A 22,613-nucleotide genomic window follows, 5' to 3' on the forward strand; every position below is an offset into this window, starting at 1 on the left:
TCACCACTTCACCTCTCATTCACCATGCTCCGCAACACCATCCTCCGTACTGCCCGCTCTCTCGCACCCCGTACCTCAGTCCGTCACGCTTCGACTGGCCTCAAAGAAACTCTCTACACGGCACGCTCGACCGCCTCGGGCTCTCGAGCAGCTGGAGTAGCTTCCAACGAAGATACTGGCTTGAAGCTCGACCTAGCGATGCCCAAAGGTTCGATGCAATCCCCTCCTTTGGACATGGTTTCTCCCCACTTCCTGAAAGCGCTGACTCTCCTTCGTTCTGAACCGTGATAGAGATGGGTGGATCCGGAAAGCCCAACACTCACAACCCCGAAGAGCTCTTCGGAGCCGGTTACGCCGCTTGTTACCTTTCCGCGTGAGTCTCGTAACCTCTCCTCGAGTTTTCGCAGACTGACCCATCGACTCGGGGCTCAGGCTGAATGCCGTACATGGGAACCAGAACAAGGGAGCTAAACCTTTACCGAAAGATACGAGGGTTGATGGATATGTTTCGATTGGGAAAACGGATGTTCCCGTGAGTCGTTTTCATTCTCGTTTCTTCGCACGTTTTCGACGCTTCAAACTGATTCTTCTGTTCACGACAGGGATTCCACCTTTCCGTCGAACTCAGGGTAAGACGGACTCCGCTTTATCCATCGAGGTTGCCCCCGAAAAAACTGATCCAGATCGAACTTCTTGCGATAGATCCACAAGCAACCCCTCGAATCGATCGGACTCTCGTCTGAACAAATCCAGAAACTCGTCGAAGGAGCGCATGATATGTGCCCCTACAGTCGCGCGATCAAAGGCAACGTTCCCGTCAAGCTTACGATTGGTCAGTTTTCAACGTTTTCTCGTGTGCAGTCGAAGATGTTGAGCTGACTTTGATAGCGGGAATGGATCAGTCTAAGCGGAAGAGTAGGAATATGGTCGCTAGTGCTTAGTAGAAGATCAGAAGTTCAGAAGTACAGAAGGAAATCAAGTCTGTGCCAAAGAAAGAAGTACACACTTACGAATCCGTTCGTTCCACGAGAGAATCCACGCCTTGCAAAATCGCTTCATGCTGAAATGTAGACCTGAGCTATACCGGCTCGTGGTTCTCGCTTCGAAAGGTTTTCATCTCTCGATGACACGAAACGATATCGTGCGCAAGCCCTCATCAGCTCGCAGACCTTTCGTTGAGCCAATTCACATTTTAGATTTCTTCCTCAAGCACTCCAACCTCGGTCCTCTCCTCCTGCATCCCTCTCGCCTTCAGAGTCTACTCAGAACCCACCAATCGCCCAACTTTCCTGAGCCAACCTCTTCCCTCCCCACAACCAACCCAACCCAAAGACTCCCGCGCTCAACGTCAGGTTCAAGACAGGGAAGAGATCAGGCAAGTGAGGTGGAGGGGTTGTTATCCATTCGAGGACGTGAAGGGTGAGGATCAAAGCGTAGGCGGTCTGAATCAGAAAGAAGGAGAGTTAGCAAAAAAGGGGGGAAATGGGAGGAGAGAAGAGGAACGAACGAGAGAGAGTAGTTTGACGAATGAGCCTGAACGGAGTCGGAAAGGATTGTAACCGATGAGGAAGTTCCAGAAGAGGGTCAGGATGAAATATTGAATGGTTAAACCGTCTTTTTTTAACAAGGGATACATCCTGGTATCGTTCCAGCCTCCCGACATCAGTTTCCTGCGACACGCAAGAGAGAGGTAGGGTAGAGGAGGAACGCACGAGAAAATAGCAACGTTATTCAATAATACTCCCCATTCCCAATCCAACCTCCCATAACCTTTCTCCCTCCCACCCATCAGAAGAGTAAGAGGCATCAAAGGTAAGAGGATCGATTTTTCGTGTACTTGAAACGAGAACAAGAAGAACGAAAGTGAAGAAGTGAGGAGTAAATGAGGGAGTAGATGACTTGTCGGAGCTGGATCGTTCGTATCTTTCCTCACGAGTGTCGAGGTCGAATCGTCCTTCTTCGTCGAGCCAGAGGAGGCGGAGGAGGAGTTACGACCGAGTCTGTACGAGATCCAAACGACCCCTACCGTACTCGGTACGACCGCCAACCCGGTCAACCCCAAACTCAACCTCGCCAAAGTTTCGACACTCGCGAGGGTTCGTAGTTTGATGAGAACGTTGAGAGTGCACCAAAAATTCGCGACTTTGTCTTCAAACAACCCTCGAGCGAAGGGGAAGATCCGATGCAGGGCTTGGAAAGGGGCGGTGGGAAAGGGTGAGAGGAAGGGAAGGAAGAGAAGGAGGAAGGAGAGAGTGACGGTGAGTCCGAGATGGAGGAAAAGATTCAGACTGCGGATCGAGCTCAATGTCAGCGAAAGAACGGGAGAGAGAAAGAATGTAGCGCACCCGTTTCGACCGCCTAACCATAGACACTTCCCTAGAAGGTAAGCGAACACTCCGGGTGCATAATAGAGAGCCATTTGCTTGAATCCGAGACTAGCGACGAAAAGGATCGAACCGACGAGATCGTGGCCCGATTGGAAAGCGTTAATTGACCAGAGGGTCAAGGCCAGCATGATTGAGTTGTATCTATCGTCGAGGGAAGGGAGTCAGTCACAGAAGAAGGGAGAGAAGGGAGATAGGAAACGTACTGGAAGTGACCGGAATCTATCAGGATCAAAGCGGGTTGAAAGACGATCGTCAAAGCCGCCACGAGCTGATCGTGACAACAATTTATCGTTAGTCTTCTGCTTTAAGAGTGACTCCAGGAAGTCGTGCTTACGGTTCTCCTGACCGCTTTCTCGTTCGATTTCCTACTCCCGCTTGCTGCTGAGTCACTCCCAAAGTTCTTCAAGCAATACCACGCCACCGCGCTCATCCACAACACGACGTCTCCCGCAATGACCGTCCCTCTCATCCAATTCTTCAACCCTTCCCCCTCTTCCAGTTCCCTCATCCCTTCTTCCCATCTTTCCAATTCCTCCTTCGTCCCATTCTCAGAGTTCGGCCTCAACGTAACGTATTGAGCCGTAGAAGGGGAAAGACGAGCGATGAAACCGAGTAGGAAAGAATGATATGCCGTTAAAGGAGGATAATCTAACCCCCAATAACTCAAATCGTGCGAGTACCATTCCCCTATTGGCACCGCTGTCGTATTTGAGATCGAGAGAGGGTGATAGAAGGGAAGGGAGAGGGAAGTGAATGGGAGGGAGATAGAGGAGAGGGAGGAAAGGGAAGAAGAAGTGAGGGAGATCCAGTGTCGTTGGGCTTCGAAATCACCCCTCAAAGGTGGAGTTTTGTACCCTACCAATCTCTCCACCTCGATTGTCAGAACGGCGCTCAAGGGAAAGGGAGGAGGAGGGAAAGGAGAACGTACCGGAATACCCTCCTAACCCAATTATCCATTTAACCACCACGACAACCGCTACCCAGATCAAGACCGTCTTCCTCGTTGATCCACTCGATAGCATCCATTTCACGCTTCTTCTCAATGGTGAATCCGTCGGATCTTCCCTCTCCGTTTCTTTCTCCTCGATCCTCTCTTCTCCCTGAAACAATCTCCTACTCTCTTTCTCAGCCCTCCTCTTCTCTCTACGTCGTCTTTTCTCCTCCAAATCATACGGATGTCGATGCTTCCCGTGAGACGTGGGGAAAGCGGATAAAACTGAGAATCCACTCATTCCACTCTCACTAGCCGCCGCGGTAGATTCCCATCCAGATCCATACCCTCCTCTTCTTTCTCCTGACTGTCCTTGATGGCGTCTACTGCGTGAAGAGGTAGAGAACCCAGAGGGAGGTCCTCTTTCTCGTTCGAGTTCTGTTTGCTGTCTACGACTCGATGTGTTTGATCCCCCACCTCCTGGTGTTGAACCTCTTTCCCTCCTTTCCGTCGTGGATAATCTCGATCTGAATCCGCTACCCGAGTCGTAGTTATCTGGAAAAGCAGGAGGAGCTTGGGAAGAAGTTGAGGGACCGTCGAACGAGAGAGGTTGGTAACTTGTTGTGGAGGGGAGTCGACGGCGTGCAGACTGGGAGGCGGAGGAGATACGTGACATCGTTATCTAGTTTCGGGCACCTGGGGGAAGGGGGGAGAGAGGAAGAGAGAGGTAGTGGGGAAGAAAGGTCGAAGAGGGAGACGGCGCGAGGGGACGGGGCCTAGGCAGATGAGTGAGAGCTTGCTCCTCGAGATCCACGGTCTAGGACGGATCTCTGCGTGTGTGCGTCGGGAGTAAAGGACGAATGGTTTCGGAGTCGAGGTAGCCGAAGAAATTCTACCGTCGAGATCTACTTCCGCTCTGGCCGGGATCCGTTTACTTGGACCTGAGTATTCGGAGTTCACGTCAAAGTCGCTGTCGGAGTTATAGGAAGACGAGAGAGGTATTCTCCGCGATTCGTTCGACGACTTCGAGAATTTCGCGTGGTCCGTTTCTCCCCTCCCTCCTCGCCTGTCTTCGCAGATCTCTTTGATCTAGTCACATAGTCGATAGACAGTGCCACCTCTCTCTCGTATCTATACCATATCCCCCCTTCTCCCCCGTCCCCTTTCTCTCTCTTTGATTCCGTGTCTTCGAGTCGGGTACGTCAATTTATCTCCATCTCACTAATCGACTTGCCCACGCGTTACAATAGACTGATACACGCTGCCGACTTTATCTAGTCCGGTTCCCCCCTCGCTTCTCTCTCGCTCTTTTCCCCCATCCTTCCTCTCACTGCGTTCGCAGTTCCCTCCTCCCTCTCTCATTCACCTTAGCCCTCGTTTCAAGATTACGACCCTCTCTCCGATGCGGATAACGATCTCTGACCGAGATCCTCACCACACGCGGTTCAAATCGGCGCATTGGTTCAAAGGTGCCGAATCAATGTTGGCCGGTGCCGGAGCTGGATTGGTCACTTCGGTAGTTACGTGTCCTTTGGATGTGATCAAGACTAAATTACAGGCTGGTGGGGCCGTCAAGGAGGGAAAGGGGAGGACTAGTGGATTAATAGGTTAGTTCTCTTCTTCTAATCTCATTAGGAATTGAGGTTTTTTGAGGAGAGGGTGAAAAAAAAACAGCGACTGACTTTTTTCACCTCTTCTCTTCTCTCTTCTCACTTCACTCCAACTCGACACTCGATAATCGATGATGAATAGGAACATTCACTCAAATTTGGACTCACGATGGGTTTCGAGGATTGTATAGAGGTTTAGGACCTACGATCATTGGTTATTTACCTACTTGGGCAATCTACTTCTTCGTTTACGATCAAGTCAAAGGTCGTCTCTCTCGGATAAGAGGTAAGTCTCTCCCATCCTCTCCCCCTTGTTTCGATCGAATCAGTTGGAGGAAGCGAGAAGGAAGGAAGGAGAAAAAGGCATTAGAGGGGGGGACTTGATGACTACAAACATTCACGTGTAAACGTATCCTTAGACCTCTGACGAACCTTCCAGTAACAATGGATGCTCATGAATCTAGACAAAATTCCCGAAAGGGGCGTCTGATCCCCTCCTCTTTTACCCTCTTCCTCGACTCTCTTCTCTGCTCCTCCTGATTCGATTGAACAATGAGACTGAATGACAAGGGAACGAGGAACTGACAAGAGATTTCTTCGTTTTCGTCGGTGTTTAGGTTCAGATGATGCGATTTCTCACATCACGGCGGCAATGACAGCTGGAGCGTCTGGTACGATCCTTACGAATCCTCTCTGGGTAGTCAAGACTCGATTCATGGTATGTCTCCACACTCCTCCTCCTTCTTCCTTCCTCTCGCTGACTTTCCCCGTCTCGTTCGTTTAGACTCAACGACCGAATTCTTCCGACCCTCGATATCGACATACCGGCGATGCCCTCGTACGAATCTATCGCGAAGAAGGTCCGAAAGCGTTTTATCGAGGAATGTTACCCTCCCTTTTCGGGGTCGCTCACGTAGCCGTTCAATTCCCTCTTTATGAACAATTTAAAACTTTTTATCGTACGTTCTCTCTATCTCGCATCTCCCTCTGGAACAGGGACCTGATGTTCGATAAGGAACGTTCAGGACCACCTGATGGATCCGATATTCCCTCTTCGACGATCCTCTTCTGTTCTTCCGTATCGAAAATGATCGCATCAGTAGCTACCTATCCTCACGAAGTCTTACGAACTCGACTCCAAATTCAGAAGAACCATCTCCAATCTCAATCCCAATCCTCAAAATCCCATCTCGAACCCGCACTCTTCGAAGGATTGTTACCGACGTTCCGAAGGATTTTAGGGGAGGAAGGAGTGAAAGGTTTTTATAGAGGAATGGGAGTAAACTTGTTGAGAACGGTACCTTCCTCCGCAGTGACACTGTTGGTGTATGAGAAGATTATGCAAACGTTGTTGAGGAGAACTCATCCGGAAGATTACGATGAGGAAGGGAGGAAAGTAAAATAAAAACCGAAACTTTCACAAAATGATCGATTCTTGATCTTCTGCTTCTTACCTTGTACGTTTTTAATTGAATGTCGTTGTTTCGTTCTCCGATTCTTCTTCTTTGTTGTCATAACAATAACTATACTATATCCTTTCTGCTTTTCTTCAGTCTCGTCGTCGTCAGTTTGGAGAGGGCGAACGCTTCAAGGCCACTTCGACTGTCCCCTCCTTTCCAGTCGTTTTCTCTTCCCCTTTCAGCATCGTTCGAACTCTGTTTTGACCGTACAATATCAGAAGGAAGCGAGCCAGAAGTCAGGCGATGAGAGAGGTAGTTTTCGTTTCGTTTCGTTTGAAAGCCCAAATTCTTTCCTGACTGTCATTCTCATCGCGATACTTGAGCGTAAAGCACGTCGAGACGAGTATTAATGATCATCACGGTCTCGCGGCGCTCAAAACCAGGAGAGACAAGTCGTGAAAAGAGGAAGGAGACGAAACGAATCCAAAAAAATTTACAGGAGAACTCCGCACGAATCCGTTTGTAGCGACTTCTCCTTCCGATATTCACACATCCTCGTTGCGAGGATCAACCAAACATGTTCCCGAACCCTCCTCCGCCTCCAAATCCGCCTCCTCGTCCAAATCCTCCTCTCGAGCCTGATGCTGATCCGAAATTCGGTCCTTGTCGACCCGGTTGCTGCGTTCAATACGTGTCAGTCGTTTGCGCTCTACAGACTCCCTCTGTGAGACGAGACGACGACTGACCTCTAAATCAGGATGCACCTGTCTCCCTCCTCTTCCTCCTCCAAACGCTCCCTGAGGTAATCCCGCGCTTGGACCCGTCGATCCAGGTGCTCCATTCTGTGCACTCAACCAACCGATCAGTTCCATTTCCACGGAGACTAATTGCGAGAGCTCGAGCGTACCTCTGGCCCGACCGGATCGAATCTCGCCCCAGGAGGCGCTCCAATTGGTGGTAAGAACCCATCTCCACCCCATCTCCTTCCAACCTCTCCTAGTCCTGGGTCTCCTTCGAATCTTTCTCTGAATAAGGGATGATTAGGTCCCATGTACATTCCACCTCCTTCTCCTTCTCCATCGAATCCTCCGATTCCTCGACCGAATCCTCCTCCGAAAGTACCTCCCATTCCACCTAATGGCTCTAAATCGTTCCTCCCTATTTCTCCGATCGGTCTACCTCCGCCTCCGCGGCCTCCAGATCCAGGAATTCGAAGAGGATCATCCCCTCGAGGTCGAGGTTCTGGATAAACTCCCTCCGGTCCTCCTCTATCAGGTAAATAATCCCTCGTCCCTGCTAATCTCCCACCACTCTGTCCGCTACTCCCTCCCGACGCAGGAGAGGAAGTTGTATCGAGTTCCTCGTAACCCTCTTTCCTCAACCCTGGTACTAGTTTCTGTAAAACGTTCAACCGATAAAGGATAATGAAATCCTCCAACCTCGTTCTGGTCGAGAACGGTCTAGTGGGGAGATCAGATGGGGACAGAGGCGATGAAGGAGAAGGAAGGGAGGAAATGGAGAAATAATCAGATTTCACTACTTCGAATGAACTCGAACGTGCATTCTATCTCACTCCCTTGTGTGTCAGCTTGGAAGAGAAAGGGAGTGAGGGAGAGAGACACACGTTGAGAGCGTTGCCGACGATTAGAAGTTTGTCTCCGAGGTCGACGACGGAAATGAAGAATTCGAGAGAGGATTGATCGTGTTTGTATTTGAGACCACTTGAGGAGGTCCAGTCTGAGGGGAGCTTGTTGTCTTCAATGGGTGAGGGATCGATTAGACGGAATGAGAGAGAGGAATGGATTGAATGGAGGAGGAGGAGAAGAGCTTGAGGGAGTGAAGTGAGGGAACTGTCCGCGGGGGAGAGCGATTCGCACAGGGACAGAAGGCGATCAGTCGAGAGGGGTGGTTCACTCGACATCCTGCAGGGTGAAGTGGAGACGGAGAGGGGAAGAAGAAGAGATGATGACGAAAGTGGGGGTCGAAATAGAGAGTTCTAGGCTGGCGCTGATGAGTCAAAATCGCTAGATAGCTGCCGAGTTCGTCGGAGAGACTTCTAGGCGGTTTGGGTAGTTGTAGAAGAGAGAGAAGTCGATTCGATTTTCTCATCTCTTTTCGCCTCGTTCCCTTCGCGCAAGCATCTCTGAGACTTGCAAGGGCGCTGAAACTATACTGCAGTCCTTCGCTATCGATCCTTCTTGTCTCGTCCGGACCTCCGGGGAAATTTGACAGTTGGAGACTCTCGCAGCGATCCAAACTCTGATCTCGCTCTCCGTTCTTTCCAACGACACAACGGGCGGGTCCGTCCAGCCGCAAGCTACGCACGGAATGATCTCTCGGCGACAAAGTATCACCTGAGAGGAATGAGAGGGTAGTAGTGATAAAATGATATTGATTTCCCGAATCTGCGAACCCAAATCCAAACGATGCGAATAGTAGCCATTAGTAGTACAATCCAGTCGACCCAGTCCAGTGTCTATGCTCCATCTCCCCTCTTCCTGTCTCCCTCTTGCGCCCTCGTTCCCTCGTTCCCTCGAGAGAGGGAGAATGTGTTTCACTCCAAGAATTGATTCAAAAACTCTTCATAATCCAACACCACCTCTTCCCTGGTCCCACCTTCTCCCGCTGCAGCGTTCTCATTGATAGGTACTTGTATGAGGGATTGAGGCATGTGTTGTTTCAAGAATTGTAGAGAGGAAGTTGGGAGGGAGAGTCGAGTGAGGTCTAATTCGGTTACGTAGCCCTGCAGAGTAGATCATTGGCCGAGGTTGTCAGTACTTCGTAGACAGGGAGGAGGGAGATGAGATGGGGAAACGTACTTTTTCGGAAGCGACGGAACGGAAACAGGATCGAACCTTTTCGCCGGTTAGACGATCTTCGTTACGAGCGGTCTATACAGATCGATCAATCGAGAAGAGGTCATCAGGATCAGGATTCCGGATACAGAACGTCGACGAGGCGGAAGGGAAGAGAAGAGAAGAGACGGGAAGCGATGGAACTTACGAGGAATCGAATAAACTCTTCAAAACTGACTTCCTCGTTCTCATCCTGTTGTATTTCCTCGAGGTTCTGTATGGCCAGTAATCTCAACCCATTTATCAGCTTCTCTTTCTCTTGGAACGAGTCTACGCCACGCGAAGAGCTCGAAGGAAAGAAGATTCAAGGAATGGAGAAAGGGAGAGACATACGATTTCCGCCACTCCCAGACTCCCCAGCGCTCCAACTAGCTCATCTAATTCTAACCGATTTCGGGAATCTTTATCGAACGCTCGGAAGGCGGATTCAAATTCTTCTAATTGTTCGGGTTTGAGGGAACTACTTTTCCGGGCTGTGATCTACTCTCACACAACAGATTCATTCCGAACGTCAGCAAGATACTCTTCGACGAGAATAGAAAAGGACAGGGAGAGGAGAAAGGAGAAGGAAGGCAGGAGACCTACTTGGTTTTCGAGGAATGCAATCTTCGCCTTGAGATTCTCTGAAAGTCGTTCGGATTCCCAGGCCAAGCCTTCATGTGAGTGAATAATCACTTCTTCGTCTTCCTCCCCGTTACCTCCTGTTGTTTTTGTGGATGAAGAGGAAGGGGAAGCAAGGAGGATCGGAATCGGTACATCGTACTTTCGACAGTGAGTTTCCGCTTCTTCCAACTTCGTCAATAACTCGTTCAAGCGGGGGAATCGAGTGGATTGGAGTGAACGGAGGTGATCGATTTGAACCTGTGAGAAGGGACGGATTACAAGGAACTTGTCAACTTGCGGAGAGAAGCGCTTGCGATCAGGATCTCGACTCACCTCTAGCGCCGTACCGACTCTCATCTCCGCCATTTCCTTCTCCACTTCCCCCAACCCTCTCTCCGTTTCCCTTAACGCTCTCTGGACCCTCCCTCTCGCCTCCGCTCTCAACCTCTCAACCTCTCTCCTCAACCCCCCAACCTGTCTCTTCTCTCCCCTCTCCAACTCGTCCCACTTACTCCCAAGATCGACCATTCTCAATCCCTCAGGCGGCGTATAATCCCTCAATCCATAAGTCTTCAATTTCTCCCGAATCCTCCCCAATAACCCTTCGAGCTCGAGCTTTTCTTTCTTCAGGTCCTCCGAGTTGTCGTATAGTAATTCGAGGAGAAGGATTCTAGTAGGGTTAGGAGGGTTGGATAGGGTGTTTGAGAGGGAGTGGGGAGAGCGTGGAGGGTTTCTAAGTGGGCGGAAATCGAGGAAAGTAACTATACCCAAACGAGAGGAAGAAGTCAGTGAGCGGAGATGAGAGGGAGAGTAGAGGAGCTAGGGCGGGGGACATACGGAGGTGAGACGACGTTCGTAGGAATGAACGGAGAGCATTAATTCAGACATGTTTTCGACGAAATGGGAAATTACTCGAGATTCCGATTCTTGTTGAGCTGTCAATCCACCACGCTTCCTACATCAGCAGCCCTTCTACTTGAGTCGATGTGAGAAAGAGGTGTGATCACCTTTGGAACTAAACGCATGAAAGAACTGAGCGACATAAGTCATCAAACTCCTCTCGTTCAGTCTACCTCTCATCATACTCGCTCCGTTGGTCCCGGCTACATCTTCTACGTCGAGCAATCGAAGAATTTAGAGACGCTGTTCTGCCTTGGAGAAGGCTAGTAAGAGGGGAAGGGAAGACATGAACGGTCAATTGGATCAAACGGATTCCGTCAGACAAATCAGTCCCCAAGTCGGTGAAAGTCGGATAACGACGAGGTTCCGACCTTGCATTCAACCTGTTCACTTCCCCAATCAGCTCATCAGCCTCGACTTCGAACGGGGAGGCAGATGGAGCGTGAGGAGGAAACGGACCATTTCGCAAAAGTTCTTTTTTCAGGTTCCTTCCCTAATCCATCACTCTTAACTAATCGGTCTCGGTGACGGGCTTGCCCGAAAGGTACATTGTGCAGGCAAGAGCATTTCTCGAGTCCTCCTGAACTCCTGAGTGAGACTGGATTCGAAGACCAAAGATTGGGCGAACTTCCGTTTGCGCTGGGTTCTGTTCTGCAAGCAGTTTGGGCCCAAGCTACTGAGGACAATGATGTACTGGATCGATAGCTTGGTCGACGTCGATCTCGCCGACTTGAGGAGATGCGATCCATTCAGAAACGATATCATAGCGAAAGAATCGAAAGGGCGACCTCTCCTATCCAGTGCGCGTCTCATGGAGCACTACCAGAGTGAGATTTGAAGTGACCAGCCGAACTTGAGTGAATGGGTGTAAGGAAAGAGGAAAGAGGCGATTCTGAACGAACGAAACCTTTGATCTCTACCCTTCACTCGATTCCGACTCGCCCAGTATGGCGACCGCTCAATTCGAACAGATCTATCATGAACTGGGTCCCGCGCCTGGAAGTACGTCCTCCCTCTCCTCTCCACCTTTCGACGCGTCTTGAAACTCGAAATACTGATCAACCCGTTTCGCGTCTCTCTCGATCGAACGCTCTGTAGAACTCCGTATCGCACAATCTGGATTGGGATGGAAATCGTCTGATGAGAATGAAGCGGTAGTAACGGTTCCTGGAAGTGACATTAAATGGATTCAATGGATTCGGTGAGTTGTCTCCCTCGAACACTCTCTAACGGATAGAGCCGCGACTGAATACTCGAAATGCGACTCATAGTGTCGCGAGGAACTATCAAATGAGAATTGGGACTCAAAAGAGTCGAACTACTTTCGACGGATTCCTCAAAGATGATCACGAACGACTTTCGAATCTGTGCAAACAGTACTACAATATTACGATTGAAACGAAAGATACGAGTGTACGAGGTTGGAATTGGGGTGTAGCAGAAGTTCAAGGTAAAACCTCCAAACCTCTCTCCTCTTTCTCTCTTGTTCTCTCGCTGACTCTCCTTCTCTCGTTCACAGCCGACGATTTGGCATTCCTAGTCGCTGGAAAACCTTCCTTCACCGTTCCCCTCTCTCTCGTTCAAAACACCTCCGTCACGAAAGCCGAAGTCGCCTTGGAATTCGGTTCTTCTCTTCCCCCTCCTCCCTCGAACAATTCAAACGAAGATGCCGTAGCTCGCAAGAAACGACTTCGACAATTACCGGACGAGATCTCGGAGATGCGATTGTACATTCCTGGAAGTGCTCGAGGGATGAAGAAGAAGGGAGACAAGATGAAGGTGAAAGCTGAAGGAGGAGACGCCGAATCGAGCGAGGAAGAAGGAAGTGACGAGGAGGATGAAGGCGAAGAAGGAGCGGCTCAGGCGTTCCATGATGCGGTCAAGGAGAAGGCAGAAATTGGACAAGTCGTCGGAGATACGATTTGTACGATCGGAGAAGTTCTTTGCGTGACTCCTCGTGGACGATTCGGTCAGTTCCCCAACTCTCTCTCTCTTTCGTATCTGTTTCGTTCTTCTAAACTGATTGTGTTGTTCGAGTAGATATCGATATCTACCCTGAATTCATGCGACTCCGAGGTAAAACGTACGATTACCGAGTCACGTACCAACAGATCAAACGATTGTTCCTCCTCCCGAAACCCGACGACATTCATTCCCAACTCATCGTCAATATCGATCCTCCGATTCGTCAAGGTCAAACGAGGTACCCTTATTTGGTCATGCAATTCGCGAAAGATGAAATGATGGAATTGGATTTGAACCTCGATGAGTAAGTCAACTCACTCATTTCACCCGAGACACTTACTTATAGTTGGAGTTGATCAGGGAAACGATTCGAGACAAGTACGATGGAAACTTGAAACAACGATACGATGATCCAGCTTACGAAGTAGTTTCTCTACTTTTCCGAGTATTGACTGGAAAACGTGTCACAACTCCCGGCAACTACCAATCGTAAGTCCACTCTCACTCTCTCCTCACTCACTGCGCAATACTGACAGATGAGAGGTTGGAATTTGCAGTCACGAAGGACAAGCCGCGGTGAAATGCAACCTGAAAGCGAACGAAGGACAACTCTATTTCCTCGAGAAACAAATGCTCTTCGTTTCGAAACAACCTACTCTCGTCATGTTCTCCGAAATTTCTGCTGTAATTCTCGCTCGGTAAGACTAACTCTCACTCCCTCTCGTCTTCCTCAATCGGGCTAATCTCGCCGTTTCGTGCTAGTGTCGGAGGAGCACTCCCTTCAGCCCGTACCTTCGACCTTCAAATCCGACTCAAAGACGCTTCATCTGGAAACCCTCTCTTCTCCTCGGTCAACAAAGAAGAATTAACTTCAATCACTGAATTCCTCACGATGAAGAAGATTAAAGTGAAGAACGAGATGGAAGAACTCGCGGCGGCGGAAGCGGAAGCGCTTGGAGGAGCATTGGCGGACGATTCGGACGATGAGGACGCGATGAGTATCGATTCGGATGATGACGATGGAGATAGGAAGAAGAACAAGAGACAGAGTGCGAAAGGAGCGAGTGGACCAACGACGATTGGACAGATGGGAGCAGACGATGATGAGGACTCTGAAGGTACGTTCTACACTCTCTCTTCTTGGGTGATGGTCATTCGCTGATTGACGTTTTATGTGAAAATAGTCGATGAAGATTTCCAAGCTTCTTCCTCGGACGGTGGATCGGCAACTTCAGATTCCGATGGAAGTGACGACGACGAAGGAAACGCGAGTGATCCGATGGTCGATCAGGTCAAGAAACCAGCGAAGAAGAAGCAAAAGACTTCGAAAGAGTAGAGGAAAAAGGAAAATGGAGTCGTCGCTTGTTTTCATTCTCTCTCCCTAGCTCTACACTCTCATGTCGTTTCCATGTGCAAGTTCTGTAGCTTTCCGCACGCACAATCTCCGTAATTGCTGAGAGAGACAAGGGAGAGGAGAGAGCGAAGTTTTGTTCGTTCAACATGGACGATTCACCTCAACTGTCGAGTTTCACTTATGTCGATTCATTCCTCGCCGGATCGTGCCATCTCTGCTCACTTGACTACGCCGTGCCAACTACTGTCCTCGAAGACGCCGAGGAGAATCGAATCCTGAACGAGTTGTGTAATCAGGTCAGTCCACACGCTCTTCTATGGTCTGTACGCGCTCACTAACATCACTGGAGTATAGCTCGACGAGTACCAGGAGCAGTCTTACCTCTTGGACCCATGCCTCGAAAGTTTAGCGAGTCCTTTGATCGAAAAGTTGAGAGATGAAATCCTCTCCCTCTCTAGCGAAGCATTGGGTCGGATCAGGGTACAGAGGATAGCTAGATTGTTATACTTCTTGACCAAAGTGAGGGGAGCCAAAGTTGTTGGTCAGTTCTTGGCTTCCCTCTTCTCTCCTTCGAGACCTCTCTTAGCTCACTCCCTCGTGAGTGAAACAGTTCGGTTCTTCCCTCATGAAGTAACAGACTTGATTCATCTTCTCTCGCTCCTTTCGCCGATCGATTCTCCCTCGACTTCAAACGAGACAGATCCGTTACTTTCGACAACTTGGGAACTTCGATTCCTTCTCCTGCTATGGCTATCAGTCTGCGTTCGACTACCGTTCGATTTATCGAGATTGGAGAGCGGGACGGGGGAACGGATTGAGCAGTGTGCGGAAAGATGGATCAGAGGAGGGAGTAAGGAGAGGGAGGGAGGGATTGAAGTGCTTGCGAGGTATTACGCAAGGTGAGCAGTCTACTATCTTGATACACGTCGAAGTAAAGGACTGACTCATTCTATGAGCTCATAGGCAGGACGCGCCGCTCGACAACTTGATCAAGAAATGCGAACGAGAATTACAAAAAGACGATAATCTACTTTTCGTGAGCTCGTTGCCGTCGAACTTCCCTTCCACGTCATCGAGCTCACGACTCACATTCGATTGACTAGTCATCGGGTCTCGTACAAACTCTATGTATCGTACTCAAAGACGCTTCGCCCGAAATCCTCGACGCTCATTTCCCATCTCTGTATCATCTCCCCTCTTTCCTCCCTTCAGACGGAAAAGGTGGAGCTATGCTAGGGAAATATCGGGTGAAAATGGCGGGGAGACTGGCGTTGATGAAACTGGGAAAGAGGTCGAGGGAGGAAGACGTACCGGAGGAAGTCGAGGTGATTCTGGGGGAACTCATCGAGGGACTGTCGCATCCTGTAAGCCTCTGACATGATTTCTGACCACTGCGAAGATCGTGCTGACTCGGACGTTATCTCTCATAGGATACGATCGTGCGATGGTCAGCAGCGAAATACCTCTCTCGCCTCACTTCGCCCCTACCTTCCGACTTTGCTTCAACCGTCGTCGAGTCGGTTCTTTCAATGTTCGAAGAATGTCTAGAAGAATCAGATCGAGCCGAACATGGGTTACAAGGTGCTTGTTTCGCGTTCGGAGAACTCGGGAGACGGAAATTGCTTGAGGGGGAAGAAGAGATCGGGAGACTGCTGAGAGGGGTCATGAAGGTCAGTTCCGGCCTCTCTCAACTCTGAACTGAAGCGTCCTTCGAACTGATTAGCGTCATTGAGACTTCAGGCCCTGCTCTTCGACAAAAGAAGAAACATGCAAACGATCGGAGCCTCAGTCCGAGATTCAGCCGCCTACGTCCTTTGGTCACTCGCCCGCACTCTCACTCCGACTCAAGTTCAACCCTACGCTCAACAACTCGCCGAAAGGCTCGCTTGCGTCGCAGTGTTCGATCGAGAAGTCAGTATTCGAAGAGCCGCGAGTGCCGCTTTCCAAGAAGCGGTAGGGAGATGGGTAAGTTCGGGATTCTCATTCACCAGAGTAAGCTCTTGTGAATCGACTTCCGTCTTGCGATCGTAGGGAGTCTTCCCGCATGGGATCGATGTTTTGAGGAAAATCGATTTCTTCACGGTCAGTGTTCGACATCGAGCTTATCTCGACGCTGCACCTTCCGTCGCCGCGTGAGTCTACACCATCTCTTCTATCGTGGAAGTCAGTGCTCTTCAAGACTGACGCCTTGTCAGAGGACAGACACATCGAGTATCGACCAGCTATTCTCGATCACCTCTTGACGACAGGAGTGACTCATTACGATCCCGACATTCGTGAACTATCGGCGAAAGCTCTCGGGAAAGTCACCTCGCTGGATGCTGAAAATCTAGCCGAGTCTTTGATTCGACAACAGGTGCGTTTGAGCATGTTCTCTCGAAACTTTCGAAGGGCGCTGGCTGATCAATCTGGCTCAAGTAGCTCGTAAGATTGGCGACGAAAGACTCTGCGAAACTTCATGGAATATTATTGAGTTTGGCAGCGTTGGCAGAATCGATCGAAAATCTCGAGGAATCGAAACGAGAAGAGCTTCGATCTCAGGTCAGTCCCTTTCCTTCGTTTCCCTGCAGTGGCTTCCTGACACAGGCATCACCCTTCGGGTAGATCTTCATCTCAACCGTCAACTTGCTCAAAACTCCAGCTTCCGCTCGCCTCCTCAAGACTTCGCATCTCGTAATTTTCGCGTCGCTTCTCGCGCTTTCGAACTCAGCACCTGGTCGAGGATCAGACTTGTCTCATCCAGAACAGTCTAGATGGATAGACCTCCTACATCACGCAGGCGATCATTCGGACGACAAGGTTCATCGTCAAGCAGCTCAAGCGATTCAACGAATTTCTGCAAATCGAGATTGCTCAAAGGAGATCCAAAGATGAGTCTCTTCCCTTTTGTTCCTCAATGATGTACCTCGTGCTTATCAGCAAAATCCGGAAGTGCACAGTAATCGCAGATCTTGACTCAAAGAGCGGGGCTCGACAACAAGCTGCCGCCTTGATGCTCGGTGCAGTCTCTTACGACCTGGAGAACCAGTCGATGCTTGTAACGGTGGTCGAACGAATGATCCCGTTCATATCGAGAGAGGTAAGACGCTTCATTTCTCCTTTGTCAATTGTCCTCGATAAGCTGATTCTCTGTGTTGAACACATTTCAGGGTGTCAAGAAAGCTGTTTCGATCGAAGCACGTCAGAACGGAGTTGAAGCGCTCGCTTCGATTCTGCGTGCTCAATCAACGCTTGAACCTCTCAGTAAGACGACTCGATCTCTCCTCTCTCCGCACCACCGTTTCACTGACCCCTAGTTGAGCTTCGCAGCACAAGATCGCTTCTCAACCGCTTTCGACGCTCTGATACCCGGATTGAACGATTACACGAACGATCAACGAGGAGATGTCGGGTCCTGGGTCCGAGCGACGACTCTTCGTTCTCTCACGAGCTTACTTCCGCCTCTTCTCGCCAGTAGTAGTCCATTCGCGCCGACCTTGACTCAGGAGAAACTCGATACGATCGTCGGATCCTTCGCCAAGCTTGCAGTCGAGCGGATAGATACGGTGAGAGAGGCGGCAGGAATCGGATTAGTCGAGATTGCGAGGTCTGAAGTCGAGGAAGGCAGGCCGACGATGAAGGGGAAAGGGCTCCTGACCGAGATTGTATCCGAGTAAGTTCTTTGGTCTCGTGCGGAGAGAGTAGAGCTGACCCGCTCGTTTCTCTGCAGGCAAGATTCGTCAAAATGGAGAAACATCGCTTGGTCTTCGGAGCAGATCTTGCCACTCCTACAGGTTGAAGAATATCGATCGCCTCTACTTGAAGGAGCCCTTCTCGCTACGGTGAGTATGGGAGGGGATGAGGTGAGAAATCCGACTGATCTGAGATGCTTCCTTCCATCTTCACAGAATCAGCACTCTTCGTCGACACCTTTCCTCGACTACCTCCTCCTCCTCCCTCCCACGTCAGTCGATCCCTCCGACTATTCGCTCCTCCAAGCCCTCCGCGACCTCCACTCAGTTGCCCGTCGAAACTTTTCCGCAAATCGCATCTTCGTCCCCTTCCTGTTCATCCTCTCCTCACTCGCCGAAGCTGGATCCCTCGAAGAGATCGTCTCGGAAGAAAGCGGTGAAGGTGAGAAATGTGTAAAGTCGCTTTTAGCGATCGCGACAAACTCGGTTCAGAAAATGAAAGCTCCTCAAAGAGTCGGGGCAAGTTCGAAAGTGTGAGTCTCCCTCGTACTCTCCCTACTCGGGTATTGATCGCAGGTCTCACACATGAGCTTGCTACACAGTGTAACTTCCTTCCTTGCGGTTCCTTCGATCGGAGTTCTCGCAGCAGATAAAGTTCCTCTCTTCCTGCTGCAGCACCTGAGTTGGGTAAGGTTGTTCCCGTCAAATCAGTCAGAGGTCGACGCTGAGCTGATTGGCCCGGTGGAATGTACAGCTACGACAACAAACTGCGGACGATTTGTTCGGAGTCGTTTCAGCTCTCGGGCTCGAGGACGATGCTACAGAATTGGAAGCTCTTTTGAGTGAGACGAGCTGGTAAGTCGAAGCTCTGCTCCGGAGCTTCCTGACTTCGGCGTCCAAGGCAATGAGAACTGACGCATTCTGCTCTGCAAGGTCTACGAGTGATCGTACAAGCGAGGCGAATCGAGTGGCAGAACTACTGAAAGGTGGACTGGAGAAGCGGTAGATCATCTTGCACTCTTGCTAGTCCTTGTTGTGACGTCGATGCGAACTCTCAAAATCGCGTACTAGATCGTTTTGTAGGCAAACAGATGAGAAAGCGAGAATTGACAGTTCTATGCGAGAGTATCCCTTTCTAAGCTACAACAACATCTGCACCTATCGTGGCGCGTCTTGCGGTCGTTCGAAATGGCGGGTTCTCGACGAGCAAGGAGGTTTGCAGCTCTCGTTTTGTCGGACCAAGTCGCCTGATTCTCGGTTTGACGAGAACGGTTGCTCCTCCACAGCTTGGGCTATCGTTCAGGCTTAGGGCGTGTATTTACATAAGCTGGCTCGAAGTCTGGTCAACTGAAGAACCGCGTGAGCATTTCATCCAACGGATCAAGAAAAATCGTGCGAATCCAACTCACGTTGCGCTGATCAGACCTCGGTCTGATTCGGTTCTGTAGCGAGAGTATCTTCTTCAAGTACCCCGACGATTCAAGTAATGAGCTCAGAGACTCCTGACGTCCCTCCCTGCATCTTCCTCTGTTTCCTTCTCTTCTCCATGCAATCCGAGTACATGCTCCAGCGTATCTCGCTCTGTCGCATTCAGCTCGAGTAGCTCCACCTCCTGGAACATGTCTTCCCGTTTGACGGTGACAACAGATCGATCCTCGAGAGCGGAAGCGAGGAGAGGATGTGAGGAAGCGAGGATTTGCTGTAGTGTCGAAAGGAATGGAGGTTGAGCGCGGTTGAGTCGAAGAGAGGCGAGAGATGCGGATAGAGCCTCTCGTTGCAGGTTCGAAGAGGGGGGATTGGCGGGAGACTCGACGGCGGAATGTAGAATTTGAGCTGAGATGTGACAGATCGAAGCTTGAGTCGGCTACAGTGATAACGGAGTTCTCGTGTAGAGTCAGTCACGATCTCGAGACTAGCTCAGTCAGGGAACAACCGCTTACGAATTCTTTCCATCGTTTCGCGATTTTCACAACTTCCTTTTCTTTCACCTCTGATTTGTCTCCCGCTTTCTGCCACGCCCTCATGATCAAGTCCATAGTCTCTCCTTCTTCCTTCAGTCCTCCTGAGTACAGTTCGAGTCCACCTTCGACGACTTTGTCCCATTCTTTCTGAAAATAGAGATGATGGAGAGAGAACAAGACTGCTCGACTCGGGTCCTTGAGCCTTGCTGCCTCTTTTGGATCATTGAACCACTATCTCGAAAGCGTTCAGTCAGCTCACGATTGACTACAGAGGGGAAAAGAGACTCGCTCCAGGTTCCTCGATTTTGGCAGAGTATTCCTTCGCTTGAGCGCGAGCAGCGGCGATTCGGGCAGCTCGAGCATCTGCAATAGAGGTATCAATCTCGAAATCCCCGAACGCGAGTAGGTCGTCTTCCTCCATCGGGGCGGAGTTGTTGATTGAAGATCAAGATACCAAGAGCTGTTTTTTTGGGCGCGAGTCTCTCTCTTTCTTGCCACTCCCCTGACTCTGATACTTCCACGGAGAACAACTTCTACACGCTCGGAAACGGTGGAGAAGGCGCCTTCTCGTCAGCCTCGCTCAGCTCAGCTCGAATTCTTCTAGGTCCACCAATTTCTCGACCTCCTGCCTCCTGTCCCGTCGGACTGTAGACCGTCTCGAAGACGCTCAGGAAGCCGAAGAAAGTCTGACAAATCGTTCTCTAATGAAGCCGCGCTTGTCGCTAGCTCAGCTCGTACCTCGTCGATGCCCTTCTTCTCGATCTTTCGGCACTTCACAACTCTGACCGACCCTCTCCAGTGTTTATGCTTCGTTCGTCGAGTTTCAACGGCTAAGGTCAAATTGTAGATGGGGAACGGAGACGAGGCCAGGAGTAGATACGACGTGCGGTGATTGATGCGGCCCGAAATCGAGAAAGTCAAAGCGTTTCTTCTCTTCTTCCTTTCTCAGTCTCTTCTTCCGTTTCGCAGTCTTCGGCTTGAATCCGACAAAGAAGCTACCACCTGCTCGACGACCCACTCAAAGGCTTTGTACTCGATTCTCTTCTCTTTCTGTACTTTTCCTTCCCTCCTCTTTCGCATTCTTCGACTTTCGCCTCACCCAAGATGGGGCTTCTTGACGGTTCCATCGGTCCTTTCATCATCGGTACAGGTCAGCGATCTCCCTCTCGTCGTCGAACTGAATGACCCAGCTGATCTTTCCTCGCTTCTTCCAGTTGTCGCATGTTTCCTCTCCGGAGTAACAACAGTTCAAGCTTTCTACTACATGGAGAATTTCCCGAAAGATCGAGCTCTGTACAAGTATCTCGTCCTGGGGCTTTTCGTGCTCGATATGACCCATACCGCGATTTGCATGTGAGTTCGAGAATCGTTCTTCAGTCGACTTTCTGATCTCTCGCTGAGGATTTTTCGACCGCACTCAGTGTCACGATCTGGGATTGGTGTGTCGCGAACTATGGGGACGTTGAACATCTGCTCGTTAGCCCTTGGTCCTTCGCTGTGAGTTGCCTTGACTCACTTTGTTTCTGTTCTCTGCGAATCTCTGACCATCCTTTCTCCTCCTCCTCCCTCTGGTCGGCTCATACCTTTTCTCACTGCTCCCTTCTGAACCTCTCAGGTGGATCCCGTCATCGTTGGTGTGATAGCAGCAACCTGTCAAACCTTCTACGCCTACCGCGTCTGGATCGTCGGGAAACGCAAATGGTTGCTCCCAATCTGTATCCTCACTCTCTCCGCCGTATCTCTCGGGTTCGCGATCGCTTCAACTGTTCAGATCTTCCATCTCAAGGAATTCGGTCGCTTTCAGGAATTCACTTATGGAGTCGCGATTTGGTTGTGAGTGCTTCTCTGGTCGATCCTCTGCACGCGAGGATTGACAGTCAACGAGATGGTGATGTGAGATAGAGCTGGATCTGCCGCTGCAGATGTTTTGATCACTGCATCTCTCGTTTTCTATCTCAGCAGCAGTAAAACCGGATTAAACGGAACTAACTCGTCAGCCTCTTCTTCTTTTGCTCTCTCCCATCCTGCCCATCTTCGTCCCCCTCCCCAACTGACTGTCGTCGTCGTGGTAATACAAGGATCTTGAATCGAATCATCGAACTAACCGTCTCAACGAACGGACTCACCTGTTCCGTCGCGATCTTGGACGCAATCTTGTTCGCTACGATGGACAATAGCGCTCACGTCTCTCCGAACTTGGCACTACCGAAATTATACTTCAACTCTTTACTGGTTTCCCGTCAGTTTCCCTTCGTTTCTTCACTTTTCGGCTCGGGTTTCGTCGAACTGACTCGGAGGTGGTTGCAGTGAACGCCCGTGTTGCGCTGGAGAAAAGAATGGTGAAATCTCACAGTGGGAACGAATCGCACGGTCTCGCAGAATTTTCGATCGCTGGAGGAGCGTTTCCTCTGCAAGCACGAGGAGGGAAAATCGCGTCTCCGGTGAGTAACGACCCCGCTTCTACACGCTGTCCCTCGTGGACTGATCATCTGGCTCTTGACACGGTAGATCTCTTCGAGACCGGCTGATGGAGGGCGTTATAACGGAATTCAAGTCACGACACAGTTCGTCCTCGCTCCTCTCTTCCCCTTCACGTCCACTACTAATGTCTTTCGTCTCTCTAGTCGATCTGTCATCGCCGACGAGGCCCTTCACTCGTCAACTTATCTTCCCTCCTCAACGATCTCCGAGAAAGAACTCCCGTTCTACTCCTCTCCAGTCGAGAAGGAACAAGAAGCCGGAAACTATCACGGGGATGCGGTTCATCCGTTCGCGGTAGGAGGAGAGGACCGAGCGAGTAGATCTCCAGGAGGGAGCGTTTGAGCTTGGTCACTCGGTTTCTTGGACTTGTCCACTCATTCGTTCTGTTATGTCAATTCACTCACGTTCGTTAGCTTTCCTGCCTCGTGCTGACTGGGGACGGAGATAGACAGCGGACAGCAAGCAAACTGCTACTGAAATTTTACATTTTCAACA

At 50.3% G+C, this 22,613-nt stretch overlaps 10 protein-coding genes across 10 annotated transcripts; 6 read left to right on the plus strand and 4 right to left on the minus strand.

Moving 5' to 3' along the window:
* Positions 1-24: 24 nt before the first annotated feature.
* On the plus strand, positions 25-907 carry JCM6883_000243 (uncharacterized protein; the record flags this gene model as incomplete). Its single annotated transcript, XM_076630973.1, has 6 exons — positions 25-208; positions 292-373; positions 433-532; positions 603-629; positions 703-832; positions 903-907. The coding sequence occupies 6 exons, from the start codon at positions 25-27 to the stop codon at positions 905-907; spliced, it is 528 nt and encodes a 175-aa protein (XP_076489113.1).
* Positions 908-1,262: 355 nt separating this feature from the next.
* ALG6 (dolichyl-P-Glc:Man(9)GlcNAc(2)-PP-dolichol alpha-1,3-glucosyltransferase) lies at positions 1,263-3,994 on the minus strand (the record flags this gene model as incomplete). The annotated part of the gene is made up of 7 exons (XM_076630974.1): positions 1,263-1,442; positions 1,508-1,637; positions 1,713-2,288; positions 2,346-2,528; positions 2,591-2,655; positions 2,722-3,242; positions 3,316-3,994. The coding sequence occupies 7 exons, from the start codon at positions 3,992-3,994 to the stop codon at positions 1,263-1,265; spliced, it is 2,334 nt and encodes a 777-aa protein (XP_076489114.1).
* A 726-nt stretch (positions 3,995-4,720) lies between these two features.
* JCM6883_000245 (uncharacterized protein) lies at positions 4,721-6,333 on the plus strand (the record flags this gene model as incomplete). The annotated part of the gene is made up of 5 exons (XM_076630975.1): positions 4,721-4,925; positions 5,071-5,214; positions 5,546-5,646; positions 5,713-5,887; positions 5,954-6,333. The coding sequence occupies 5 exons, from the start codon at positions 4,721-4,723 to the stop codon at positions 6,331-6,333; spliced, it is 1,005 nt and encodes a 334-aa protein (XP_076489115.1).
* A 562-nt stretch (positions 6,334-6,895) lies between these two features.
* JCM6883_000246 (proteasome inhibitor PI31 family protein) lies at positions 6,896-8,249 on the minus strand (the record flags this gene model as incomplete). Its single annotated transcript, XM_076630976.1, has 4 exons — positions 6,896-7,006; positions 7,075-7,170; positions 7,236-7,892; positions 7,953-8,249. The coding sequence occupies 4 exons, from the start codon at positions 8,247-8,249 to the stop codon at positions 6,896-6,898; spliced, it is 1,161 nt and encodes a 386-aa protein (XP_076489116.1).
* Positions 8,250-8,882: 633 nt separating this feature from the next.
* Positions 8,883-10,866, minus strand: JCM6883_000247 (uncharacterized protein; the record flags this gene model as incomplete). The annotated part of the gene is made up of 8 exons (XM_076630977.1): positions 8,883-9,071; positions 9,148-9,219; positions 9,332-9,397; positions 9,517-9,663; positions 9,769-10,044; positions 10,120-10,547; positions 10,620-10,721; positions 10,794-10,866. The coding sequence occupies 8 exons, from the start codon at positions 10,864-10,866 to the stop codon at positions 8,883-8,885; spliced, it is 1,353 nt and encodes a 450-aa protein (XP_076489117.1).
* A 767-nt stretch (positions 10,867-11,633) lies between these two features.
* On the plus strand, positions 11,634-13,987 carry JCM6883_000248 (uncharacterized protein; the record flags this gene model as incomplete). Its single annotated transcript, XM_076630978.1, has 9 exons — positions 11,634-11,688; positions 11,785-11,887; positions 11,958-12,136; positions 12,206-12,655; positions 12,727-12,955; positions 13,012-13,140; positions 13,209-13,349; positions 13,414-13,769; positions 13,836-13,987. 9 exons carry the CDS (start codon positions 11,634-11,636, stop codon positions 13,985-13,987), a joined length of 1,794 nt encoding a protein of 597 aa, XP_076489118.1.
* Positions 13,988-14,151: 164 nt separating this feature from the next.
* On the plus strand, positions 14,152-16,879 carry CIN1 (Cin1p; the record flags this gene model as incomplete). The annotated part of the gene is made up of 11 exons (XM_076630979.1): positions 14,152-14,301; positions 14,360-14,546; positions 14,616-14,904; positions 14,969-15,041; positions 15,109-15,369; positions 15,436-15,675; positions 15,746-15,970; positions 16,037-16,137; positions 16,208-16,361; positions 16,427-16,546; positions 16,610-16,879. The coding sequence occupies 11 exons, from the start codon at positions 14,152-14,154 to the stop codon at positions 16,877-16,879; spliced, it is 2,070 nt and encodes a 689-aa protein (XP_076489119.1).
* Positions 16,880-16,997: 118 nt separating this feature from the next.
* On the plus strand, positions 16,998-18,682 carry JCM6883_000250 (tubulin-specific chaperone D; the record flags this gene model as incomplete). Its single annotated transcript, XM_076630980.1, has 8 exons — positions 16,998-17,084; positions 17,155-17,248; positions 17,315-17,657; positions 17,715-17,826; positions 17,893-18,209; positions 18,279-18,363; positions 18,431-18,531; positions 18,610-18,682. The coding sequence occupies 8 exons, from the start codon at positions 16,998-17,000 to the stop codon at positions 18,680-18,682; spliced, it is 1,212 nt and encodes a 403-aa protein (XP_076489120.1).
* Positions 18,683-19,168: 486 nt separating this feature from the next.
* JCM6883_000251 (uncharacterized protein) lies at positions 19,169-20,058 on the minus strand (the record flags this gene model as incomplete). Its single annotated transcript, XM_076630981.1, has 3 exons — positions 19,169-19,540; positions 19,617-19,868; positions 19,927-20,058. 3 exons carry the CDS (start codon positions 20,056-20,058, stop codon positions 19,169-19,171), a joined length of 756 nt encoding a protein of 251 aa, XP_076489121.1.
* Positions 20,059-20,741: 683 nt separating this feature from the next.
* Positions 20,742-22,460, plus strand: JCM6883_000252 (DUF6534 domain-containing protein; the record flags this gene model as incomplete). The annotated part of the gene is made up of 9 exons (XM_076630982.1): positions 20,742-20,787; positions 20,852-20,990; positions 21,059-21,134; positions 21,253-21,470; positions 21,540-21,629; positions 21,716-21,876; positions 21,945-22,078; positions 22,146-22,201; positions 22,262-22,460. 9 exons carry the CDS (start codon positions 20,742-20,744, stop codon positions 22,458-22,460), a joined length of 1,119 nt encoding a protein of 372 aa, XP_076489122.1.
* Between the last annotated feature and the right edge of the window lie 153 nt (positions 22,461-22,613).

The sequence above is a fragment of the Sporobolomyces salmoneus genome, assembly GCF_050403485.1.
Source record: "Sporobolomyces salmoneus JCM6883 DNA, S_salmoneus_JCM6883_v1_ctg13, whole genome shotgun sequence".
Classification (NCBI taxonomy): domain Eukaryota; kingdom Fungi; phylum Basidiomycota; class Microbotryomycetes; order Sporidiobolales; family Sporidiobolaceae; genus Sporobolomyces; species Sporobolomyces salmoneus.